The following is a 27,306-nucleotide window of genomic DNA, read 5'->3' as shown; positions in this document are numbered from 1 at the left end:
TTTTAATATTTTTATTACATATTTTCCTCAATTACGTTTCCAATGCTATCCCAAAAGTCCCCCATAGCGCCCCCCCACTTCCCTATCCACCCATTCCCATTCTTTTGGCCCTGGCATTCCCCTATATTGGGGCATATAAAGTTTGCAGTGACTTCATTTCTTTTGGCCTTTTGTTGGTGCCCTATCTGGGATAAACAGACATTTGTTCATGTCTCCCTGGGAAAAGCCATGCACATTCACGCTTGTATCAGTGGCGGCTAATTGAGTAAAGCTCTGCTCTTTTTGGCAATGGGCAAGAACAAGGATGAGTGTTCAGTCTGTAATCAGAAAACCAAAGAACTCTGGGAACTCATCTGTCTCTGCCTTGACATCACCTCACAGGCTGATGACCCTATAAAGTGCCTAACGTCATCCATCAGTAAGCTATGTGCCTACTTGGGTGGCTATTAACCCTTATTTCCAGCCACATGTCCCTCTGGATGGGATGACACAACCTTCTGTGGGTCCAAAGAAAATGAAGGACAAGCTACGTACAAGAAGACATGAGTTTGTTTCCATGGTTCCATTTTGATCTTTCTTTAGGATTTCTGTCTCAGACATAGTTACTAGAGAATCCTGTGGCTGCTGTTATTTCCTCCATCTGACTTTCTTAGGAATCCCTCTTTTTCCTTTAAAGTGATGTTTTATTTGCTTGTTAAAGATTTATACATTTACCCATTTTATTCTGATCATATCCATCTACTATTTTCTTCCCCCAACTTGCACAAGTGTCTCTGCTCCATCACCCTCCCAACTCCTTGTCTTCCTTTTTTGTTGCTATCAATGTAATCCCCTGAGTCTAATGAGTGCTTCCTATATGCACATTGATGCGGGGCCATCCACCAAGGCACATCACCAAAGAAGAGTGACACTCTTTCCCTCAGTGGCCCTCAGCTGTTACTAGCTCATCTGCTAAAGGCAGATCCTCAGGGCTCCTCCCACATTTATTCTGGACTATTTTGACTGACTTGATCTTTTCCAAGTAACCATAGGGGTTGATATATATGCCATGCCATGCCAAGAGGGATATCTTTCTTTCTTTACTATTCTATGACTGTTTCACCAGCTCAGTCACCTATCTAGTGGTCTAAATGAACACCACAGAACATACTATTCCATGTAAGTGCATAACTTTGAGATTCTGCAAAAAGTATTCAGTGGATACCAATATCTGCTGGGCAGCACACAAGCCATCTCAACAGGAGAACTGAGTAAGATGTTGTCCTCATATTGGAAGGGATTGATCATTTGGGTAGTGGCTAAGTATAATCTGGTTTAATCACATGCTCTCTTAAACTAATATCCAGCTCTCCCATTTCAGATGCTATGTGAAGTAGAAACACACAAAGGACCAAAGATAAGCTATCTCTCTTCTATAAGCCTTGTTTTCCCTCAGGAGACACCCTGAAGATGTATCCCTGGTCTCTGGCACCTTTTATGACTCAGACACATGGGGCTATTAAGAGAAATTTCTACTTGACAAGAAGCAGTCCAAGTGGGAGACTCAGAATGGAGAAGTAAAGGGTATTGCTAGTGAAAAGATAAAAGCCAGCAATTTTACTCAATAACCATTCTTTTCTAGATGAGGGAACTTCTGGCATGGGGAGAGACAGCGACTTATTAAGGTTAGTGATAGTGCTGGGTCCCCAGAGACTGAGTGGGGAGTTTCCCATCATGCAGCACAGTTTTCTGAGGTGGAGTGTACAAGACAATGATATAAGCCTCTGTAAGGTTGGAGGAGGAGCTGTATCTCCTTGCCTATGCCTGATGAAATGTCACTAAGGTTTTAATCAAGGAGTGGAGTCAGGCTTGAGCTCTTTGTGAGCAAAAGCAGGGCTGTGCTTGCCCTGTGGGTGCTCCAGAGCTCAGCTTGCGTATGGGAAGTGAAAGAAATGGGACAGGCGATTCACACGCCAGTGAATCTGCACAGAGATGGACATCAACTGTCACAATCCTACTCACCCAAGACCTATCAATGCCCCATCATTTTGCTGCTCATGGGCAAAAGAGACCTCACTCTTTCACAAAGCTGTACTGGGTCAGAAATTATCAGAAACTACTGTGTCCATGAGGTGCTTGCTGTAATTATGGTAGAAGTATGGGGCTGTTGAGAGCCTTCTCTACCTCCCTCCCTTTGCCCTCTGCAAATCTCAGGACACTTTCCTCCATGTCAAACTATTAGTATATCTGATGTTCTCTACTACCAACAGGAGTAGAAAGAACAGGGCTAATTAAGATGGAAGTCCGGAGATTTCAAACTCCTTGTCACAAAGCTAGTGAGTCAGGACTCTATCCCATGTCAGTCTATACTTATTATTTCACAAATGATGAGACAGATTCAGAAAATTGGAAAAATGACATGTTTCATTTGAGGTCCTATGTCCCAGTCTAGTTCCCCACAAACTGTGGCCTTGGGTAAGCCACACCTTCTAGCTGGGACTCAGCTACTCCCCATCAAGGAAGCAGTTAGTCCCAGATAGTGTTTCCCCAGCTTGTTAACATAATAAAGAAATTAACTATATTGCATTCATTACCACACACCTTAATGAATGTAATTGAGTTCTATACAAGAAGCAAATTGACAGTCAAAATATGGTCTTCAGAAAATCATCAACCAAGAAATATGACTTTGTCATGGTCATATTTGAATTAAGAATGACTAGAGGTCATTTCACTGAATGCTCATATGATGCTCAAATAATTAGTATGCCAGATTTAAAACCAGCAGATAAAGAGAGACAAATGCTAATGATGTTGTCATGGGAGATACAGAGAATATACAAGCATGATACATAATTGGCATTTTGAACTGTCAGTCTCGCTTGGAAAAAGATAGAAATATCTCCCCATTGATAAAAGAAACGAGAGAAGTCAAAGATGAAAGTTGAAGAGGAAAAGGTCTACAAAGTGAGTTCCAGGACAGCCAGGGCTATACAGAGAAACCCTGTCTCGGAAAACAAACAAACAAAACAAAACATAAGCAAACAAACAAAAAATTTGAGCTCTAGGCATGCCCACAAGTTAAGAAGAATTACTCTGAGGAACTATGAGGCAGAAAGTAAATTTCCTATAGTAAATAAGAAGTTACAGAATTATTTTTCAACATAAGACCCAGCATTAAAGTACTGGATACATGTGTAATCACATGCTGCTTCTGTCAATATAGACATTTAAGTTCAACAATTGTACTGGCTAGTTTTGTGTCAACTTGACACAGCTGGAGTTATCACAGAGAAAGGAGCTTCAGTTGAGGAGATGCCTCCATGAGATCCAACTGTAAGGCATTTTCTCAATTAGTGATCAAGGGGGAAAAGCCCCTTGTGGGTGGGACCATCTCTGGGCTGGTAGTCTTGGGTTCTATAAGAGAGCAGGCTGAGCAAGCCAGNGGAGGCAAGCCAGTAAAGAACATCCCTCCATGGCCTCTGCATCAGCTCCTGCTTTCTGACCTGCTTGAGTTCCAGTCCTGACTTCCTTTGGTGATGAACAGCAGTATGGAAGTGTAAGCCGAATAAACCTTTTCCTCCCCAACTTGCTTCTTGGTCATGATGTTTGTGCAGGAATAGAAACCCTGACTAAGACAACAATGTAACTAAGAAGTCACCATCTTTGGAATTTTGTACCCAGCTAAACTATTACTCAAGAGGAAAAAGTGGAATAAATAAGTTTAACCATATATAGTCTGAGAGAGTTTAGTTCCTCTAAAACCCTGTGGAAAGAACTAGTGAAGGATATACTTTAGTCAGAAAAACAAATGTAACCCTATAGAAAAAAATGAAAGTGCTAGGGAATAAAGAAATCATTAAATCATGGCGTAAAATCCAACTATTGACTCCTAAAAAGTAATAAGGAGAAATTTAGATGTAGACAACAATAATTGAGCCAATGAGTGTGGGATTTAGAGGGGACTATGTGTCCTACCATATATTGTTCAGACAGAGGATTAGGCTAGTGATAGCCGTACTGGCAGTCAACACACTCATGCCTTCCACATTCTCCCTCAGGCTTAGGAAAGACCATTTCTTCCCAGACCTGTGCCATTACAGTCTCCTATGGGGCTCACAGCTGAGCCTTCATCATGGCTCTTCCTGTCCAGATAAACAGTGGCCACAGTTCTGGCCCTGGCTCTTCAATGTCATCCTCAGAATACTGCTGGATATCAGCAGGCCCCTGGAGCTAGAGGAAGGACTGCCACACAAGTGAACAATATGCCTTCAAGAAGACAAGGTAACAGCTCCATGTATAGGTTCCTGGGGAGACTTAAGTGCCAGCTTCTGCAGATTCTCCTGCTTTGTGGCCTTCAGTTTTAAACATCATTACTGACCAACAGACAGCTTTACAAAGATAAAATCCTTCCACAGCCATGTAGTTTGTGATAGCTAATAATGGTTGTCAAGCTGCCTGTTAATTAAAAGTCAAGCCACTGGACATCTATATGTAGAATGTTTTTGATCACATTATTTGAAATGGAAAGACACGCTCTAAATTTGGACAGCACTGGTAGAAGCACAGATAAAAACAGAAAGAAGCTTTGCATTTTCCTGCATGCCCTTGTGCTTGCTGGCAAGTCTGTCTACCCTGGTGTTTCTACTACTATTGGCTCATTCATTGATAACAGACCAAAGGCCAGAAGCTCCTCAGAACTTCATCAACACCAGATTGGGACCTCTGAGACTCCAGCATCATGAACTAAACAACTACCATGCTGGTGGCCTCTCTGATGTGAGGCAGCCATTGTTGGACTACTCTGACCACATCCTATAAACCAATCTAGTAAGTCCTCTTTTAACCCATATTCCTTCTTTTGATTCTGTTGCTCTAGAGCAGCAGTTCTTAGCCTGTGGGTTGTGAACCCTTTGGTAGAATGACCCTTTCACAGGGGTTGTCTAAGACCACTAGAAAACATAGATATTTACATAATGATTCATAGCAGTAGCAAAATTATAGTTATGAAGTAGCAATGAAAATAATTTTATAGTTGGGGGGGTCACCACAACGTGAAGAACTATATTAAAGGGTGGAAGCATCAGAAAGGTTGAGAACCACTGCTCTAGAGAACCCTGACTAATACACTCCTTACTATAGTGACCACTGATCACACATGACTGTTGAAGATATGAAAGTGCCTACAGTACTCGAGGTACTGAATTATAAATGTGATTTACTTTCAGTCAAATAAACAGACATGATTTGTAGCTACTTTACTGGATAGCACAGCTCTAGGGGAGTATTACCCTAAAGGGTTTACTGCATTCTACCCCCAGGAAGCCTGGGTGTTCCTCTACTTCTTCCCACACTATAGTAGGCAGGAAGAAGGCCCAAACTCCAAGAAATTCTTGCTTGAAGAATATCTGTCCTCAGGTATTTTAGGCATGAGCCCTTACTGATTTATCTGACAGGTCTCACCTCCCTGGAATGATCTCTCAGATCAGAATATTTCAAACGTCCATCTGTGTGCCAGTCACTTGAAGGCACTGTTGAAATGCAGTCTTTGAGAGAAGAGCCCCATGATGGAGCCCGAGTGTCAGCACTTCTGACAAACTCCCAGAGACAGCATGGCTGGCTTGAAAACAGTTTGTGTAGTAAGGTGTGAGCAAAAAAGCCAGCATGAGAAGCCTACATTTGCACCATTCCAACTACAGATCATTCTGGAAAAGACAAAACTATGGAAACAGGGAAAATGTCAGAAGGAGGGTGGGTGTGAACAGGCAGAATACATGAATGTTAGAGCAGTGATCTTACTTTGTATGTGATACTTTAATGTTGAATACATGTCATCACACAGCTGTCCAAACCCAAGAATGTCTACAGAATGTCTAACACAGAGGGTGCAGGCACCTGCCACTAAGCATCATGACCTGAGTTTGATCCCAGGATCCACACGGTAGAAAGCGAGAACTGACTTCCCTGGATCGTTCTCCGACTTCCACAAATGTACTGTGGTGTGTGTAGGTGTGCACACAAATGAACAAACAAAAGTTACAATGAAATATAAAATCTATGGGCTTCAGTGAATATAAGACATCAAAAATGACTCTGTAATTTTGGGGAATAGGCCACCTTAACAATGACAGAAAACCTGGGGTATTAAGGAAACTTTAATGAGAACTCTGGAATTTTGGTTTCTTTATTATAAGACTGCATTTTAATCCCAGGTGTGAGGCTATGAGATGCTCGGCAGCTGCTGACTGATTTGTCTCGTGCTCTAGCAGAGGCATGGTTTTGACAGCTACAGATTGATTCTGCAATTGTATGACTTTTGGAATTCTGGGAATTTTTCGAAGGGTATATAAATGCTAGGGCCCCATGAGACAGGGTTTGTGGTCATCCACGGGGCTTGTTTAAGACGAGAGAAATTAGATTCACAGATTCTCTCCCTCCACTTTATCCTTCTTTCTCCCCTACATAGTGATAGGAGGTGAAACATGGGGTGGGGACAAAGGGTGGGAAAAAGAAAAACCCACAAAGTAGCAAAGAGGCTATAGGGAACAAAGTTATTCAGATTTTCTGCTTTCTATGTGTAAGTTTGAAACACCCCCAAAGTAAAACATATTAACGAAAGGCCATCCCCAAATTAAAACTTCTGTCCCAGAAAACATAGACTATATCTATCTACCTGTTCCTCCACTCAGTCCCACAGTGGCCAGACAATGGCAAGCAGGAGTGGGCACTTGGTCTATGAAAACAGAACCAGGGACAATACTTCATAAACATGTTCTGGACAAATAAGGTCAGGGAGGAATCCAGCCAACAACAAGTCTGAGGTAATTAGACAGGACTGATATGCGTCTCTTGGTACCACTGAGCACATGTCATGAGGGAAATTTTGGATCTCCTGGAAGTGACCCTACTACTTCTTTCCTGTCAAGCCTTCTGAGCTTCTGCCACAGCCACCTATAATGTCATAGCTGGTATGCTTGTCTCATGGCTCTACAGCACACAAGACCTCCTTCATCCTCAGCACCTAGATGCTTACTTTGCTAAAACCCCAACAACTCACTAGATACATGGCCCCACTTCTCCCTCCTTCCCTCCTCCCTGTTCTGTTCTTTCTAGACTCCTGAAGAGGCTAATAACAGCTGTCTCACCTAGCCTGACCACAACCATGTGGTCCAGGAGACAAGTAAAAATGGGTCTCTGCCCTCTAGGTGCACACAACAGGACAGTCTGAAGGCAAGAGAGGGTAAGTTTCTAAGACATAGCCACACAGGAAAGCAAAGAGCAGATGCAAAAGCAGCCAACTCCCTAAAACACTCTGCCTGGTTTCACTCAGTCTGCCCTGAGCTAGACAGCCTTCTAAAATTACAGATCTCTTCACACCAATCAACTTCTCACACAGGAGCGTTCCATACTCACTCACAGACCACTAAGAGAAGTCTGTATTCTTTGGCTTGACAGCTACAGTCTCTGGAGAGAGTAACATGACCTTTCTTTCTTTAAAGCCACACTACATGTTACATATGGTTGCTAGTTACCAACTCTCCCCTGCAAATCATGTCCCTCTGGCCACTTCCTGCATGTATATAGGCATTTATTCTTTTGATCCCTGCTTGTTTTTAAACTACATGTTTTTCCTCCCTCTTCCTTTCAGACAGCAAATCAAAGCTCCACAAGGTCTCCAGGACAGGCAGCCAGAAAGAATATTTTATTCACCTCTGACTTTTGGTGTTCCTTAAGATAAACTACCACATGGCATCCATTCATCTGCTTCTATCTACCCACCCTTCCGTCTGTCTGTCCATCCATCCATCAATCTATCCATTCATCCACTCACCTACCCACCCATCCATCCATCTATCTGCTCTCCCTTCTACTATCTACCTATTCATATGTCTATCCACCTGTCGACCCAAATACCATCTATCCAACCACCCATGTACCCACCATCCATCTATTAATCTGCTTATCTATGTACTCAACTATCCACTTATTCAACCATTCAACCATCTACCCATTCATCTAACATTCATCCATGTGACCATGTCTGACTGTTCATCCATCCATCCATCATCCATTTATCCATCAATTCATCTACCATCCATCTATCCATATATCTATATACTCTCTCTACATCCATCATCAGTCTACACATCCATCTACTCAACTACCCATCATCCATCTTCCCACTCATCTACCACTCATTCATCTGACTTCTCAACTACTGAGCATCCATAAAGTTGTCTAACATGCGTCATCTACTATCCATCCACTCATCCATTTATTCATCATCTGTCTGTCCGTCTATCCATCTGCCCATCTACCCATACATCTCATGATTAGGATTTTCTCATGTCCTGGGCTCTGTCCCAAGTGCTGGGGAATCCACAATGGGTGACACACAAACATTCTTTGTCTATGTAGAGTTGAAATTCTAACGGATGATACTAACCATGGACATATTGATTAATAAACATGAGGTTATATCAGGCAGCTACCAGCTCCATGAATTAAAAAACAACTGGTTTTTATTCAAGTCATGGGTTGAACAGGGACCTGATGTGGGAGCAGAATGACCAAGCAGCATGTGAGAGGGCCAGCTATGGGATGGCATAGAGAAAGAATACCTGAGATAGAACCTTGGATGATGGGTCCCTGGCAACTGGGGCCAGGCCCATTGTGACCTGGGAGTGGGGGCCAAGTGAGAGAGGACCAGGTCCAATTATGATGATTGAACCTATTTAAAGATACAGCCAAGTGTCTCCTGGAAGTCAGAACTTTGCATCTAAGCAGCACTGCTCTAGACCAAGGAAATATCTACTATGCCTACCTTCTCCCAGCTGAAAGCTAAGGCTTGAAGGGACTCATAGGGGAACCATAACTCAGAAGCCCATTACCTCCAACTGAGTCCCGTGAGGTCAGCTCTTTGGAGTCAGAGTATGGCTTCCAAGAGCTTAACTGTGAAATGTGAGGGCAAACTCTCACAGTGTGTTTAGCCTACACAAGCTCTCGCTGATTGTCAAGGACTGAAAAAAAAAATGCACATGAAGACAAAAGCTAGCACTCTTCAGGTGAGGATAACAGAATCTAGTGTCTATACAAATTCTGTAACATACAATAGTAAAAAAACAACAAGCAACATAAGCAGATAAGAAAATGCAGGCTTTACTCTAGACCAAGGGCTTTGCATTTAGTAGACTTCAGTGACTCTAGATACATTCAGAGAACTACAGGACACATTCAAAGCACTGAGGCAGGGAGTTGGCAATCCAGGTTCTCCACTGAGCTCCTTCAGAGTGCTGCAGGAAGGCAGCAGGTCCAGTGAGGGAAGGGTAGTAAGCAATAAGAAGCAGGAGCCATGTTGAGACGATTGCCCCCTAGTTTAGGCTGAACTGATATCTGTTCAGTGGTTACACTCAAAATAGGACACCAACAAACCAGAGGCAGCAAATTCAAAAGAGAATGGGAGAGAGGGAAGGAGGGAGGGGTAGACAGACAGACAGACAAAGTTTGAACACTGGGAAGGGAATGATGGGCAGTTGCTTCAGATTGGGGATGAGGGACACCCTGGAACAGGATGAGACAGTCAGAAATGGCACCTGGGTGGTGACGAAACATCTAGGACCCTAGTAAAGAAGCCATGTGGTGACTTCAGAGTCAAGAAGAGCAGCTGGAACTGGGAAGCCAGGTGGTCAGACATGACAGCTTCAGCCTTGTGCCTGCCTTCTGCCTAGCTGAGTCACAAGCCACTGGGCTCAGCACTCTCATTTATAAAATTGGGTTTTAAGCTTATATCTCCTATGAGAATGTTGCTTATAAAAAGCACCTATACCTCCATAGGCAGAGCAGGATGGATTTTGGTAATGATTTGGTGGCTGAGTGATCTGGAGAGACAAGACCGTTATGGTGACTGGTAGAGTGCCAGCTGTCAGTAGATGATAGCCATCTGTAGTTACTGCTTAGATGGCATGGCTAAGTGTGTGCTGGGTATTTGGGCCACATTCCAGCCTCCAGTATCACTATGTTGATGGCAATGCCAGAAGCTCTCTTATCCCCAACATGATAAAACAGCAAAGAGACCACAGAACTTCACTCTGGGAAGACCTGGGCCCCAACTCTGACAGCATCTCTGTGATGCGCAGAACCACAAGAAGGAACCCAGTGATGTTGACTTCATGAGACAAGAGAAGAGGAGGATTTTCTGCCTTTGGACATGAGGTTAGGTAAGCTACACATCATAGGCCAGTTCTTTGTTTTTTGTTTTTTGTTTTTTTTTAAAGATTTATTTATTATATGTAAGTACACTGTAGCTGTTTTCAGACACACCAGAAGAGGGCATCAGATCTCATTACGGATGGTTGTGAGCCACCATGTGGTTGCTGGGATTTACTGTAGGCCAGTTCTAATCCCCAGTACTGTCCCACTATTGTTATTATTGACCTAATTATGGCTCTCAAAAGAGACAGGAGCCTCCTTGAAGATGAGAGCCACGTGTGACCACATGGCTAGGCCTGAAAAGTAGACAATAAACTCATGGTGCTAGAGAAACCACTTAATGCAGAGCCAATGTATTCAAAGAAAAATTTAAAGGACTTCCAGTTTAAGGGAGTGAGCATGACCTCCACAACAGTGACATTTCATTATATTATTATTATTGTTATTAATTATTATCGTTACATTCTTACTACTACTACTACTACTACTACTACTATTTAAATGTATCTGCTATCTCAAAGTCAGTGGAGATATGGATATTTTGGTTTGAAAGTGTTTCAGCCCAGAGGCCATTTTTCATTTTGGATCTTGAGCACAGAACCAGAGAACGTTGCCACCAGGTGGCAGTAATTTCATGTCATCTTCACAGGTTCAGAAGGCTTTGAACCAGGGTCTTGTCTTCTTAGGTCGTCTGATTTGTCCTCCTGTCGGGTGGGCAGCAGGGAAGGTCCTGTCTTGAGGTCCAGCATTTGGACATCTCACCCTTAGGCTCTGCTCCCTCTGTAGAGGAGGCAGCACAGGGAAGTGGTGTACCAGTGGCCTGCCTGGGAAAGCAGACTTGAGAGCTGGATCTGTGACAAGCCTTTCTGTTCTCGCCCTGAAAACACACACTCAAAACACAATGACAAGCGAGAGCGAAAGGAATCTGGGGCAGGGACAATGTGATTTCTTGCAAGATCCCCTTGGCTCCCCAAAGACTGAAAAGACAGAAAGCGAAAATCTAACAGGGTAAAAAGCACTCCACACTTCAGGACTGACAGTGAAGACAAACAGAAGTTTAGAATGTTCTGACCACGGAACGCAAACCACAGGGCGAGCTGCTGCATCACAGGAGAAACTCAGTTTGTTGAACCCTCAACAAAAGCCTTGGTTCCTAGTTCAAAGCCACCCTCCTCTTGGGGTGTGTAGCTCTGACTTGTCCTACTAAGAGCCAGACACAAACCAACATGATTCAGGGTCCTACTATGTGCCAGGCCTGGGTGTGTGTGTGTGTGTAGTAGAATTGAGGAACACAAGGACTTGGGCATGTGTATGTATCTGTGCCTTGGTAGACAAACCTTCTTACCCTAAAGGACAGGTGAGAACCTTGACTCCAGAGAGAGAAAGGCACAGAGTGGAAGTCTCACAGCTGCATGGCAGCAGACTGAGTATTCCCAAGTCACTGCTTTGTGCAGAGCATGCTCATAGGTACTGAAAAATCGGGCTGACATAACACCGGCAGTGAGCACTCTGAGGATCAACTATCTTCCTTCCAAGAAATGCTCACAGACCATTCTACCTCACTAGAGGCTGTGCCAGGGGCTGGCAATTGAACAGTGGGTATAACAGGTATATCCCCTGCCTTACTGAGTCTACGTTAGAGGGGAGAAGTGCAAGTCCTACCCAGAAGTCTTTGAGAGGTCAGTGATGGTGAAAAAGGAACTTGAGGACTGAAAAAAGATATGGGGGAGTGGGGAGGACATGGGGGGGTCTTAAATTCCAGGGTCCCTCTGGTGACTGCAATAGCTACATGCACACCATTAGAATTTTAAAACTTCCACAGCTATCTTTTTCTGCCCACAAAAAGGAACTAGCTCCATTTTACTGATGATGAAACTGAAATGGTCCCAAGGTTCCAAAGAGGGAGGGCAGAGTAGTGCCACCCTCAGCCCCAACCTGCATGCACACTATGCACAGAGTGGGCAAAAGGACCGGCTATGGAGTTTCAGATGGGAAATGACTTGAGAAGGAAGGTGAGAGTCAGTCCGTGAGGGTCAGATGCAGTTATCCACAGGCTTTGGCACTGAAGAGAAAAGGTGAGTGGCCAGGCTGTGGCCCCTCCAGACCAGAATGCCTGGTGGGTCTCGCTTTGCTGCAGACTGTAGACCCCATGGAGGGACGTGAACCTCTGATACCACCCTAGCCTGTTTTTCTCTCTCAGAGGTAGACTTGGGGAGGAGAGGGGCCTGATTCTCCTCTCCCCCCAGTCTGAGGACTCCAGAGACCAGGATTGAGTACTCTACAAACTGCTGGGCCCAACCCTGCAGTCTCTCCAGAACTCTCAGGAGCCATTCTGTTGGACTTTGTAGATAGATGAACAGCTCCTGAGACCGTCATGATTCCTAGCCAGGAGAGACAACCTCACTGCTCATCACTTTCCCCCAATTGCCCAGCCTCCCCATGTCTGGGTGGACAGCTTGGGGCCAAGGGCTCAGAAGCTGGAGACTTGCCTGACCTGACAATGCCCCAGAGCTCTAGGTTTCTCTGCCTTCCTGCTGTCTCCTCCCTGGCTCTCAGTAAAGATCTAGATAGCTATGGAGTGATCTTTTATTGGTTCGTGGCTGAAGGAGGCTTCAACACTGTGGCTTCGAGATCTTCTTCAAGAAATAGGGTGACAGCCAAATGCCAGGCCCAGTGATGGCTTCTGGGAACTTTTCCTTGTGGCACAACTTGAAGTGCAAATGGGAAACAAAGCCAGGGTCATTCTTTAAACCAACATAGAAAAACTTGGCCTTACTAAAGGAGGTGCTACTAGACATGACCGTCAGGACACTACCAGAGTCTCTGTTAAATAATCAACTTTCCAAACACAAAGAGTTCTGGTTCTTACATTCAGAGAGCAAGCATTTGCTGAGCACCCATTATATACATAGCGTGGACTAGCCTGGGTGCAGGGAGTATGGGCTGCCTTCTTCCTGAACACAGCAGCCACCCCCATGCCACCCAGCATATTTGTTTCTTCATCTCACTGCCAACCTAGCACCTGCTACCATCTCTTGGATTCTGGGTTCTGCTTTTTCAATTTATTTTATGGACCCTAATCTAAGTACAGGGTCAGCAAATAGCTGATAAAAGAAATGGACATTGTACACTTAAAAATCACACCTCTGTACACACACATACATTTATATAAATATTCCACAGTCACCATGGGTGCTCTAGAAACTGGACATGAGGCACAGGGGCAGATGGCAAGGACCTTTGTGAGGAAGACATGCTTCAGCTGCCTAGAGGATAAGAAGGAGTTAGGGACTAAAGGAAAGTTGTCTGTAGAGAAACGGCATGTGTAAAGGTCCTGAGTCAGAAAGGATACATATGTTTGAGTCTCAGAAAGGAGGCTCTTATCTTGAACAAACTGAGACCTAAAAAGCAGGGCAGGGATAAAATAAACAGTGTGGATACAGGTCCCAGAAGTCTTGGGGGCCACCATTTGGAATTACTCAAGTAACCATGAGCACCCCAGAAAGGATTTAAACAAAGAGCTGCCAATCAGATTCACATTTCAAACCGCTGTTTGTCTAACTGGCCATGGAGTAGCCTGGAGGAGTCAGGGGTCATTTCTGAAAACCACTGAGGAACCAATCCTGCTTTGTGTGGAGACAGCAGTGGCCTTCACAACACCAGAGGTATAGGGTGTGGAGAACAGAAAAGGCACAACAGGATCTGGCAAGCAGTGAAGCACTGGGTGTTCCCAGGGTGCTCTGGGGCAGAGCTCAGCAAAGACTAACAGGTACATGCATGAGCTCGACAAGCTGCCATTCCTGAGGTGGGCCAAGCACAGGTGTGGCTAGAGTCTGGGACTCTGCCTTTAAGATGTTCTCCAATGAAGTAGCAATTTCATATGCCAGGAACACATTGTATCTCTGTGTATCTCTGAGCCTGGAGATTCTTCATTGACTCCCTGTCACAGACACCTCTGAGTTCCAGTAAATAACCTGTGTTCTGCAAATCTTTCCATCCACACATCTCAGACAGAGGGAGCCAAAGCCACAAGCTTGAAATCACGCAGAAGCACCAAATACTGACTGGAAGTGAGATACTAGTCCCATGTATGTTTGTTTCTATATAAAATGGGCATTTCCTGGTTGGCACAGCCAAATCTGAGCAAGTGGCTTCTTATGCTGGCATTCCTGCAGAGCTGGGCATACCCTGGGCATATCCCAGTGAGGTCCAGGCTAGTGTCTGGGAACTCCATGAAGGCTTCAGGCATGCTGTGCAGCTTGAGGACTTGGCTTATGAGGGCATCTATATTTAACACACCTCCAGGTCCTTTGCCATGAGCAGTCAAAGGGGCTTGGGCAGAAACACTTGTTATTCATGACTAGAATAATCCAGGCCTGACTAAAGGTGAGTTGATTTCTCCAAGCCTTTGTGTGGAGGTGGGGGGATACAGATGGCTCAGTGGTTTAAAGCACGTATTGCTCTTTAAGGGCTGGAATTTAGTTCCCATCACCCACATCAGGCAGCATAGAACCACTTGTAATTCTAGCTCCAGGCGATCTGACTCCTGTGTCCTCCTCCAACACCACACATGGCATATACTCACATACACATGATTAAAATTAGTTAATTAATTAAAATTAAAAACAAATAAATAAAAAATACAATATCTATGATGGATGCTGCCTTGAAACCATCATATGGGATGATCCCGTGATCCCACCAAAAAACCCTCCAAAACTTCTCTGACTCCAAAACCCAAAATCTCAAACTTCCAGAATGTTAACATAATGCAAGTGGAAGAGCTCACAGGGGAGAGATTTTGTTTCACAGACAAAACAACTAAAAATGTGTATATATATATATATATATATATATATATATATATATATATGATATACATGAACAAATAAGCCTCATGCTTACAACTGGGCACCATCTCTAAGATGCTCATCAGATATATGAAATATTCCAAAATTCAGAAAAATCCCAAACCTGACATGTTTGACTCCAGGAATTCCAGGTGGGATCATATGTTGAAGGCACTGACCAAGAAGTGTCCCTGTTACCAGGCCACGTAGTTACCTTTAAAGGTTCTACAGTTGCATTTTAATACCCTTGCTTCCCTGTGTGTTTAATTGATGCATTAGTGATTAATTATCCTGAGGAGACCACAGGCTTCCACCTACTTACCTGGGGGTGAGTGGATCAGCCTCAGTGGCTGGTGGGTGACACTGTGCTTTGAGCTGCAGCCCTTACCTGTGGGTCAGAGAGCCGGGAGAGGTCAGGGTACAGATAGAACTTGATGCCTTCAGAGGCGCCAGGCAACGTGACCCCTCGGATCAGGAGGATCAGCAGCATGATGTAGGGGAAGGTTGCAGTGACATACACGACCTGCCCGGGAGAAGAGAGACAAGAGGTAGGCAGGGGTGGTAGTAGTAGGCTTATTTCACTCAGCACAGCTCCTTCCCCAGCCAGCACACCACCCTTTCTGGAAGCTGCTCTGAAACTAACTAGACGCATGGACCATGCTGTATCCATCTACACAGCCCAGTCTCAGAAAGACAGTTGGCTCTGAGCATCCTCAGGGTCTTGTTTCCATAACTGCCAGTAGCCATGGATGCTCATGCCTCTCATATCAAATGGCCCTCAAGGCATCTGCACAGAGCTCCACAATTCTCTGTGTTGTCTTTTGACAGCTGACAATATCAAATACAATGCATGCACCATGCAATCAGCACCCTGCATTATCTAGGGAACAATTACAAGGAAAAAAAAGTCTACACATCCAGTTCCGATGCAAGCATCCATTCATTATTTCTATCTGGGTTTCTTTGAATTCACAGATGTGGTTCCTATGTGACTGGACTGACAGGAAGTACATAAACTAGAGTCCTAGAAGCAAAGAGTGGGATGATTGTGCCTCCCTTGTCATCTTTGTCATGTTGGGTGTGACATCCCTGTCAATCAAGAGGAACACGTGCAGGAGATGCATCTTCCAAGGCTGTACATGGTCGGCAACAATGTGTCCTATGTTTAAACCTTGGGAGGGGAGATTCCATGTTAGAATTCTTACGGCATAAATAGACTTAGAAAAGAAAGGAGAGAAGGGTTATGATAGCAGTGGGCCTCACCAAGAGCCAAGGGGAGAGGAGCCCACATGCACACATGTTTGCCTCACTCTGCCTACGTCTCAGGGGAGTGTATACAGAGGGAATATGAGGAGCTTGACAGCAGTGGGTTTCAAACTCACTGAAAGACCTAGAAATCACAACCCTGTACCTGGAGCTCTGGGAAAGAAGTATTTCTCAAACACTTCCATGTGGGTCGCTTGCTAATGTTTCTGTCTGACTCCACTCATTTTAAACTGCATTTTCTTACTGTGTGTGGGCTGTGTGCATGACACAGCACTTGTGTGGAGGTCAGAGGAGACGTTTCAAGACTCAGTGCTCTCCTTTCACCATGTGGCCCCCAGGGATCGAACTCAGGTTGTCAGGCTTGGCAGCAAGCACCTTTTCTAGCTGAGCCATCTTGCTGGTCCTCTGGTTCATCTCTTTTAAAACCTGGCCAGGACTCTTTTAAATCCATTTCACAATTCATTAATGGTCTAAGACCTGCAATGTTGAGAAGAACTGTTTTTATTAAGAATCTTTTCTTTTTATAACTGTAGATAGGCTGAGACATGGGGGTAGGGAAGGAGATGGGAGGTAGAGGCAGAGTGGGAGAAGAAGCTGAGGGGGCAGAAAAGATTCCACACTGGTTTGGAACTCTCTAGGTCTGGTCTGCTTGGAGGAAGATGCTTCAACTCAGAGAATCTGAGAGAGGCTGAGCCAATAGAGACAGAGTACTCAAGAATACACAGCCCTCCTGGAGCCCCCTGGCTTGAATACTGCTCACACAGAGCTGGCCAACCATCCACACTCTGGACCTCAGCCCTGGGTCCCCACATAGGTGCCAGCCCTCCTCCACTGGAGGATCCTGCAGGACTCAGAGTCCTGCCACATTTGACCCTTTGCCATTTTCTATTCTCTAATCACCTGCACTGTCCCTTGTTGGGACCTCGCCACTCCTGTTTAGAAGGGAGCTTGTCACCAAGGGTCAGGGATGCTCTTAGATTCAAGTTTAGCTCCACATAGTCCTCAGTGCACACAGATGCAGGACACAGGCTTGCTGATGGCTGGGACTCAGACACCACAGGGCAAGCACGTGTTCTGAGCAGGCTGCCTCTGCTACCGCCCCTCACTCCTGTACAGCTGGGCCGGCTTTGGCCAGAGCACCAGTCCTTCACATCAATCCTTCATTCACGTCCTCACTTCCGCATTATGCATGCACTCACAACACTGAAGCCATTCCTGTGCAGTCGGTGCTAAGCTATGCCTGGGTAAGCAAAACTTATCCAATGGGCCTCTCTGCTCTAAGAAGCTTCCAACTGGTTGAAAAGATAGACATAGAGGAAGATAATACATTCAGTGGTGGTCACAGAGAGGCAGCAGCCCATGACAAGGGCAGTCACAGTAGACTTCTCCAAAAAGGTGACCCAAACATCAGATCCTAATGGTGTAGGAGCTCAGGACATGAAATTGGGGGTGGAGGGAAGAGGGAAATGGAATTTCTCCTGCATGCCAGGCACGCATGGCACACATACATATACACACACAAATGCATGTATATGCATGCATGCACACACAGACACATACACACACAAATGGAAATATACACACATACCCACACACATGTGTATATATGTACACATATATACACATACCCGCACACACACACATACACACACACACACACTCACACACACACACACACACACACACACACATGTACATGATAGTGGTACTGGCTTGCTCATCCTACATGTCTCCATATTGGGTAAGGGCAGAGGGTGCTCTGGGCAGAAAGAGTTATCATCTTTAATATGTAAGGAAGGAGAGAGAGTACAGTAGCCTGTACAAAGTCAGCCAGCTAATGAATCATGGCCATGTATGAATTTATAGCAAGTTTGGCTTACATCCCAATATCCCACTCATGAGATCATCACGATATCTATGAAAATACCTTATTATTTACCTCATTTGAAAGAAGCCCAGTCGTTCTGTGGGTGTTATCTCTGGTCTTCAATGATAGCTCACTTAGCACCTGGTTCACCAATGCCTGCATTGCTGATGGCAAATGAGCCATGAGCTCCCTGGCATGCTGTATGACCGATGCATTCTTATACTGTCATATACAATGTCACAAAGTGTCATTCAAAGAAAGGGTATGCAAGTCAGACACACAATTGGAGTAGGCAGTCAATATTAACAATAAGAAAAAGATCAGCTATGGCTGTGGCTGATCATTGACCAGCAAGCTGACTGCTGTAAAACTCTTCTCTTCCACATAGCTTGGAAGACCTTGTCTATGGTAGACATTCAGCATTGCACAAATATTCTCTAAGGAACGTTTGTTAGGGCTGGAGTGATGGCTCAGTGGTTAAAAGCACTTTTACTAGCTGCTCTTCCAAATGATCCAAGCCAAGCCTCCATCTTCTGCACTGCTCACAACATTTTTATCTTTCAAGCTCCTCCAGAACATCTCACTGTGGTCTCAACACTCAATGGCCTTTCTAGCCCAAAGTGCCAAAATCCTTCCACAATCCTCCCCCAAACTTGTAATAAATACCCCACTTCTGGTACCAATCTGTGTTAGTCAGGGTTTATATTACTGCCACGAAATACCATAAGGCAAGGAAATCTGGCAAGGAAAGGGTTTATTCAGTTTATACTTCCACATTGCTGTTCATCACCAAAGGAAATTAGGACAGGAACTCAAGTACGGGAGGATCCTAGAGGCAGAAGCTGATGCAGAGGCCATGGGAGGGGTGCTGCTTACTGTCTGGTTCCTAGTACTCATATCAGGTGGCTCACAACTGTATATGACACAAGTTCCTAGGGATCTGACACTTCTGTCCTCTGAGGGTACCTGGCACCTCATGTGCATGTACCGGCATGTGTATGAATGTGCACACATACTGAATCCCCACATCTATTCATAATTTTAAAACATAAGAACTTTTAAAATATTTTAAAATATTAATTTATTCATTTATTTGTGTGTGGGGTATGGGTATGGGTGTGTATAGGGATATGGAAGGGTATAAGTCAAAGAATAGTCTACAGGAGTTACTTTTCTCCTTTTATCACATGGGTCCCTGGGTTTGAACTCAGATTGTAAGGTTGGCAGCAAGCACCCTTTACAGCCATCTCACTGGCCCCTGTATATACACACTTGATTCTTTTGGGTACTATTAAGTCAGCTCAAATCTACAAGTTAGGTGGAGGGTAACAACCTAGCTGCCATCAGTTAGGGTAACAACCTAACACCCATGTGCCATCAGATGCAGTAGCCAGGAGCTGCCTCATCCAATATTTCTTTCTCTAGCTTAGCTGCCATGAGCCCTTGCTCACAGAGTTGAAAGATGAGAATGCAAAACCTAATGACAACTCACATTCGCAGGAATTATCCTCAACCTGCAAGAGCACTGTGATGAGGCTGAATATGCCAGTTTCCCTATGTTGTCTTTACTGAGTAGACAGGGTAGACCCAACCAAGTATGCCCTCTGTGCCCAGGCAGTGTAGATGACAGACTGAGCCTCATCCTGGTGGTGGTGTGATCCATTCAGTAGCTGATGGCTCTGAGTGATGATTCTCAGGCCACAGAATGAACTCCCAGGGGATGCTATGTTTCGGTATTACATTAGTATAGCCAAGCTCTCTAACTGGTGTCCATACTTTCATTTGTATACTTTTAACAAAATCATAAAAGATAGGTAATATGCAAATGAGTTGCCCAAAGACCACAGCGTGGGCATGTTTACTACCAGAATGAACCCACTGACTGGCATGTGCTACCCAAGATTCACTCCTAAGCTGAAGTGTGAGAGCATCAATAAGGATCTAAAGGGTGGTTTGGAGTGTCATTACATAATACACACAGAGGGTGAGTGACATCAAAGTTGAAAATGCAATATCTCCCCATATCCCTTCTCCTGTGTTTCTATTTGTGGCTACTCTGGGTATTGGTGTTATCTTTGATCCCTACACCACCACCACCCACACAGCAGCTGTTGACTGTTGCCATATAGATATGGCTGTCAAGAGATTGTCCACAAATGGCATGTGCCAGCATTGTGCACTTGTCAGACACTACTAATAAATCATAGCATTCCTTGCAGCTGAGCCTGCCAGCAGCCTCAAAGCCCTCCATGCAGCACTCCAGCTGTCACCCGTGACCTACTTCACATATCACATATGCATTTCTAGTGTCCCACAGGTCAATGGATGCATAAGATCCAGGTCTAGTTCTTAAAGAAGGCTGCTGAGCCAAGTGTCTCTGAGACATATCTGTAAAAGTGGTTTGGAGCCAGGCATCCCAAGGTAAGTGGGAATGGCAGAGGCCAAAGATGCGGGATGGGCACAGAATATGCCCACTGATCATCTAGAAGCTTCCAAGTGGTCACTGGGGTGATGGGGAGGTTGGCCTCTTTCCTCAGCTGTCCCCACAAGCCTTCACACTCAATTCTCACCATTTGGCTCACTCACTGTATTCTGCACTCAGAGCAAGGGTCCCTCACTCCCTTCCTTCTGGGTCACTGTGACAATACTGTACTGTCCACACTGCTGCCCAGGTTCAGAAGCAAAGATCTGGCTCATCTCTGTCCTGTGAGTCCCAGCCAGCAGCCCATGCTCAAGGTGTAGTGGAGTGAAATGGTCGAGCCTTGGTGGCAAGTGTTAGCATCCAATCCTGCTTCTTGCTGTGTGACTTGGCAGGTGTCCACCCATCCCCACCGCCACTGCTAGGGAGCATGCCAGGCTCCTCCAAGTCCCATTGCCTTTTCCCAGCCATCCTTTGTCCACAGAGTCCATCGCCAGCTCAAGGCCACCCACGGTGTTCACTCTCTGTGTGTCTGAGTCCCCACACAGCTGGCTGAGCTTCCTCCAGGTCACATGTTCTGCCCTCCACCAGGATGTCCTTGTCCCATCTCACAGCTCTAGAAGCAAAGGCTCACAGTGGCTAACTTGAAATACGCCTTGCTCACCTCAGCAATGACCTCTTACCCCACAAACAAAGCTGCCAGCCCTGATGTGGTATAAGGACTGCCACGTCTTGACTCAATGCCTGTCACCCATCACTTGAACCATCCCAGTCTCCTCTCTAGCACTCAATACTATGGTTGCCTTGCCTTGAAAGCTCATTCATGACTTCTACAATGGAAGAATGGACTTGGATGTTTGACTTCTAATGCTGCACTCACTGGTCCCAGAGCACAGAGGGCTCTGGGTAAGGGTAGAATGCCAGTCATACACTGAAAGTTGGGGATCTCATGAGGTGTCCCTGGCAAGGAGCAGGGTTCCTTCAAAGTCATCTGGGAACCCAGGATGTGTGTGGAAGAGGGAGGAGCTTTTCACAGTGCTTGTGACTGTGTGAGATGATGGGTGACTGAGACAGGCACAGTAAGTCCTTTGATAAGGTAGCACCCAGCTAAGCTGTTCCTTAATGTTGCCAGCAATAGCTCAAACACAGGGAGGTGGGGGTGAAGGAGGGACGGTCCATTTGTCAGCCTCCTTAGGCTCAGGCTGTAAGGCCTCCCTGACCAGAGCACACTCCTAGGTTACTGAAGAGTTTCACTATTGTTGAATCCCCTTGCATCAGGTCACCTCCTTCTGCACAGAAAGGTCGCATAATTGTGGTAATTACACTGTATCCTGTCTTAATTGACTCTAATTGCTCATTTGCATCCCAATACTAGAATCCTGGGGTGCTTTTCCCCCTACTTCCAGGACACAGCTATTTATTTCATAGCAGGGAGAATGTCTGGTCACTGGGAATGCCACCGAGTTTGCAGAAGGGCCTCCCCTCCCCAAGTTTTTCAGGACATTGGGGCAAGTTACAAAATAGAGTGTTGTTCAAAAAGCATTTGGAAAGTGGATTGATGTGGGGACAAAGGTCCCCAGGGTCAGTAGATCCAGAATGCTGGACTGCTCAGGCAGATTCCATTCCTCACTGTGTGAGAAGGTACGATACAGTGAAGACAGGGATAGACACAGGGCTAGACAGGCTAATTCAAGCTTCCACATTGTATTCCACAAATGGACTTACTTATGTGAACTAATCTTTTTTATTTACCTGAGTCTTCTCAAAGGCAGTATTATGCTACCACATGTGAGAAGGAAACTGTGAACTTCTGCCAGACAGTAAACCGTTTCTAAGGTCAATGGATCAATAACTGCAGAGTTAAAAGTGGTGAAATGAGATGAGAATAAATTCTAGCCCAAGGCTGGCTGTCCTTGGGGATGCTCTGTGTCTAAAGAAAGAGAAGCAGGTTTGAGAAGGGATAACCTTAAACCAACCAGCTCTTCCTTGGATTCTGCCAAGGAAGCAACCATCCCACAATTTAACAATGATCTTATTTGACTTTCGTGCAGACAAGATCATTCTGGAGTTCTCTACCAGTACAATTTCTTCCATATTTGTAGTGAAAGACCAGACAGATGCAATGTGAGGTCTTCCCCCGTCTCAGTTTCTAAGAAACCAGTCCTTTGTCCAGTGCTAGCCTTCCCAAAGATCCAGGACTACCTGGCGCTCTCCAGGGTCCTGACACTGATTTGGGTTGCACTAACTGCTCAGCGCCTTGGACCATGTTTCCATTAGCTGAGCACCTGGGTGCCAGAGATGGCTCACACTGTTACCTCTAACCTGCCTTCAACACTACTTCTGTAGGTTTCTCTATATACTTTTCAGACTGAAACCATCAAGATGGTTTGTCTAAAGAAAGAGAAGCAGGTTTGAACTGGTTTGTCTAAAGAAAGAAGCTGAAAGAACTCAGAAGTTTGTCCTCTCTGTGCTACGACTTCTGTTCTTAACCTGGAAGCTCTGGCTTGACTAGAGTCTGACAGAAACTCACCAATACCCACTACCCTCAGCCATGGCAAGCCCCTGAAGTCCCCCAATCCCATTTCCCTTTCCAGCTGGTCATTCCAGCACACCTGCCCCACTGGGTTAGAAAGCACAGTCAAAACATCCAGTCATTAGACATGCATTCTTTTGACTATTAATAGACAGTTGTTACTCTCCCCAACCCGGATTTATAAGGACCACTCCCAGATTTCACAGTGAAGACTATTCTAACCTTCACCAAGTAGGCATACCTTCCACTAAGGATTTGTTAGACTTTGAGAAAATGTGAAGATGAAAGTCTGCAAAGTGGAAGCTCCCATGGATATAGTTGGCTTCCCACTTTTTTTAAACTACTTTTAGAGGTATTTTCCAAAAATATTGTTTTTTCTTTTTTTAAAAAGACCCTCTGTTTGTTTGTTTATTGTTTATTTTTTTTATTTATTTATTTATTTATTTATTTATTTATTTATTTATTTATTGTATAGGAGTACTCTGTTCAGACACACCAGAAGAGGGTATCAAATCCCATTACAGATGGTTGTGAGCCACCATGCAGTTGCTGGGAATTGAATTCAGGACCTTTGGAAGAGCAGTCAGTGCTCTTAACCACTGAACCATCTCTCCAGACTCCAAAGAATATTCTAACAAAATTTGTATATGTTGGGGAAAAAAACATACTTCTAAGTAACTAAATCTAAATTGGGTAGTGTCACATTTTCACAAGACAGTAAGGGTATCTTCCTACAGAGGCAATGGTATTTTACCAAGACAGTGCTATTTCCTTAGGCAGATGAAGAGATGGTTGTTAAGCAACAACTGACTAATGGTGTTTGATAACAGCACAGACTACCTGATCGTCACCAAGCACTGTATCACTCACTATAAGGTGCATGTTTCACACTGGCATCCCTAGACAGTGTTAAGGAGGAGGAGAGGAAGATTCTGAGAGACAGCATCCAAGCAAGCCCAGATGAGTGTGGTGACTCACAGTAAGACCACTAGGAAGCCCTAGAGTCTTCTTCTTCTGCAGTAACCAGACCCTGGTTTAGCGTGTGTGTGCACATGTGTGCAAGCTCACTGACAGGTGCCTTCCTCAATCACTCTCCACCTTATATTTTAAGATAGGGTCACTCACTATGGAGGTCTGTTATTTGGTCAGCAGGCCTTAAGCACCCCTTTATCTACCTTCCTAGTGCAGTTTACAGCATACAATGCCACAACAAGGCTTTTATGTGGTTGCAGGGATCCAAACTCTTTATTGACTGAAAAACCTCCCTAGTCCAAGACTCCTCATCCTTACAGAACTTATGGTTGCCTAATCTCAACCTCCCTCATAGCTAAGCTGGTCATGTGGTGATAGCTGGCCAATGAGACACAAATGAAGGTGGTATGAAAGGAAGGGCTAGACCTTACCCTTCCATTTGCCTTCACATGGTCTTAAATGAAGAAAAGATCTTTTAGGTTATAAAACTGTGGGCAGTACCCTAAGATAGCCAGGAGTGAGAACAGAGAGGACTGAGCTGCTGAGTCTGATCCATCAGGTGAGAGGAAGAGAAAAAGACAGTCCAACAGAGAATCTAAATGTCTAGCCACCATCAGCCTCTCTGACCTTGCATAGGCACTGCTATTCCCACTCGTCTGGGTCTGGGTGTCTGGGTCTGGGTGTCTGGGTCTGGGTGTCTGGGTCTGGGTGTCTGGGTCTGGGTGTCTGGGTCTGGGTCTGAGTCTGCTGGGTCTGCTGGGTCTGCTGGGTCTGCTGGGTCTGCTGGGTCTGCTGGGTCTGCTGGGTCTGCTGGGTCTGCTGGGTCTGGGTCATCTGCATCTTTTGTTGTCAAGTGAAGGTACTGGCTAAGGAGACCCATATCTCTCTTCCCAGATACACAGAGATGCTGAGGATGACCTGAGGACCTCAGAAGCAGGCCATTGAGAGTGACGACCTGCTACTTCTGGAATCAACCAGGATTACCAACAAATAGGAAGGTCTCAGCCATAAAATTAAAGCTTTAAGCTTCCCTGCCATGGTTTACTAGCGACCTGCATATGAGGTGCATTACCATGTATAAGGTGTGCACATGGTTCCCTGAGCTTAGGTCTTCCCGGTTTGTGAAGAGAGGTCAATTCCCACACAGACGATGAAGGTAGGTCAGAGGTCACTCAGTTACAAGAAAGGCTGGGGTGACCTCTTTTCCTAGCAATTGAGTAGACTTTGTGGGTAGGGTACAACAGCAGGGTTCTAGAGTTCAGACAGAAGCTACATTGGTCTCACCTCAGCTGCGAGGGAGTCAGAGTACTGATTCTGGAAAATACTTAGGAGGCCACCTCACTAATGACTGTGGTACCCACTGGGGACATGCAGGACTGGAAAGCTGATGTTAAGAGGGGTTAATTCACTGGCTGGAGAAGCCCGAGAGAAAAGGGCCAGGAGAGAATATGACCCACAGCATAGAGACACACACATAGCCATCACTCCCAGACTCCTAAGGAAGTATGCGTAACAGTAGGAAAATTAAGATTCACAACAGTAGCAAAATTACAGTTATGAAGTAGTAACAAACGTAATTTTATGGTTGGGGGCCATCACAAGGTGAGGAACTGTATTAAAGGGTCACAGCATTAGGAAGGTTGACAACCTCTTATAAACAAACTACGCCCATGTCCAGAGGGAAACATACTCTTGCAGTCAGGAAAGTACAAGATTCCTGGTCAGATCCCCTTGTCTCCAAAACCTGTACTGTGATCACCACATAGACCAGTGGGGAGTCTTTTCCTCTGTGATCCAACTAGGATAATTTCACACCAGTGTTTCTTGCTCTCCCCTGCCATGGGCCTTTGCTTCTGTCCTACCCTTTCTTCTGCCTCTTTAATCATGGCTGCCTTTACCCAGGCTATATGAACCACCCTTACTTGGCACACTCAGCAGCACAGTAACACCATACAGACACAAGTCCAGTCTCTAGCATTTCTTTGTGCATCCAATAGACTTCTGCCAGCCACTGTCTTTCTGGGTTTGGGTTCTTTTTTTCTTTACACTGAGGACAGTAACACAGCTCACTCGATGTGTCCTTTGAGTCTCAGATTCTTGCCATGACAATGTTCAGCTCTATGCTAACTCTGGGAGATAACCAAGCCAATGTCCACCCGGCATCAGTCCTACATCTTGGTCCATCAGCCTTTAGTAAATGGCAACCTTCTTCCTTTAATTCAGATTTGCTTTATCTTACCTCAGAATGCAGTGAGCCAGTGTAGGTGTCAGCTTCCCACCTCTACGACATAATATCCAAGGCAGACAGCTTAGGAGGTGGGAAGCATTATATTTGACTCATGGGTTCAGAAAGTTTGACCTGCGGGGACTTGGTCTGGTTATTTTCGGTCTGCAGAGATATCACGATGGGAATATGAGGTAAAGGAGATCCATTTATATCATCATTGTGCTCAGAAAGGAGAAAGAGGAAAGGGGAAGGCTAGGGAAAAGGAAGAAAGAGAAAGAAAGAGGAAAAGGGGAGAAGAGAGGGAAGATGAAGTGGGAAGCAGAGAGAAGAGGAGTCTAGATCCCAGCAACATTTTCAAAAACACATCACCAATGGCCTAACTTCCATCTACTAGGCCCTACATACTAAAGGCTAGACCATATCCATACATTGTCATGGCTAATAACTCAGTCTTTAACATACAGGCCTTAGCGAGCCATTTAAGACTTAAACCAAAGCAGCTGCTGACACAGCTGGCTGTGCCTTTACTCAAAGCTGCTCAAGGCAAGGGGCTGTGAAAGTTTTGAAGCTTTTCCCAGTAACTCCTTTGCAGAATGTAAACATTAGGCTAATATGAAACTCAGATCTTGACAGGTGAACATCACACATGCCACATCGGGCCTTTGGTGTGGGACTGACGTTGCTCTGTTCATCTACTTGAGATCTTTCTATTGAATCTCATCTACATCTCATATACAGACAGTCAGGTTTGCTGAGAAAACTATAGCAAGCCCCGTGCTTGGTTCTGAGAGCAGGCTGAAGTGGATGAATGAACAGGTCCCCATCCTTGAGATAGTCTACAATAGACACAGCATAGTGGGAGGGTGGCTTGGAGCTCCTGGGGATGAGATAGTCTACAATAGACACAGCATAGTGGGAGGGTGGCTCGGAGCTCCTGGGGATGGGCTCTGAGGGGCACAGCAAGCCCCTGTAGTTCCAATCCTG

At 45.1% G+C, this 27,306-nt stretch overlaps 1 protein-coding gene and 1 long non-coding RNA gene across 2 annotated transcripts in view; one reads left to right on the top strand and one right to left on the bottom strand.

Annotated features, from left to right (window-relative positions):
• Positions 1-27,306, bottom strand: part of Slc6a11 (solute carrier family 6 member 11) — a 119,658-nt gene that overhangs the window by 41,813 nt on the left and 50,539 nt on the right. Inside the window, exon 6 of the mRNA XM_021164756.2 lies at positions 15,427-15,561. Coding sequence (XP_021020415.1) covers positions 15,427-15,561 — 135 coding nt within the window. The remainder of the gene's footprint in view (positions 1-15,426; positions 15,562-27,306) is intronic.
• On the top strand, positions 8,726-25,119 carry LOC110296179. Its single transcript, XR_002378157.1, has 3 exons — positions 8,726-9,044; positions 10,116-10,196; positions 24,990-25,119. It is a non-coding gene; the product is annotated as an uncharacterized LOC110296179 (long non-coding RNA).

This window comes from Mus caroli, chromosome 6 (genome assembly GCF_900094665.2).
Source record: "Mus caroli chromosome 6, CAROLI_EIJ_v1.1, whole genome shotgun sequence".
Lineage (NCBI taxonomy): Eukaryota > Metazoa > Chordata > Mammalia > Rodentia > Muridae > Mus > Mus caroli.
This window is presented reverse-complemented; position numbering and strand designations above follow the sequence as displayed.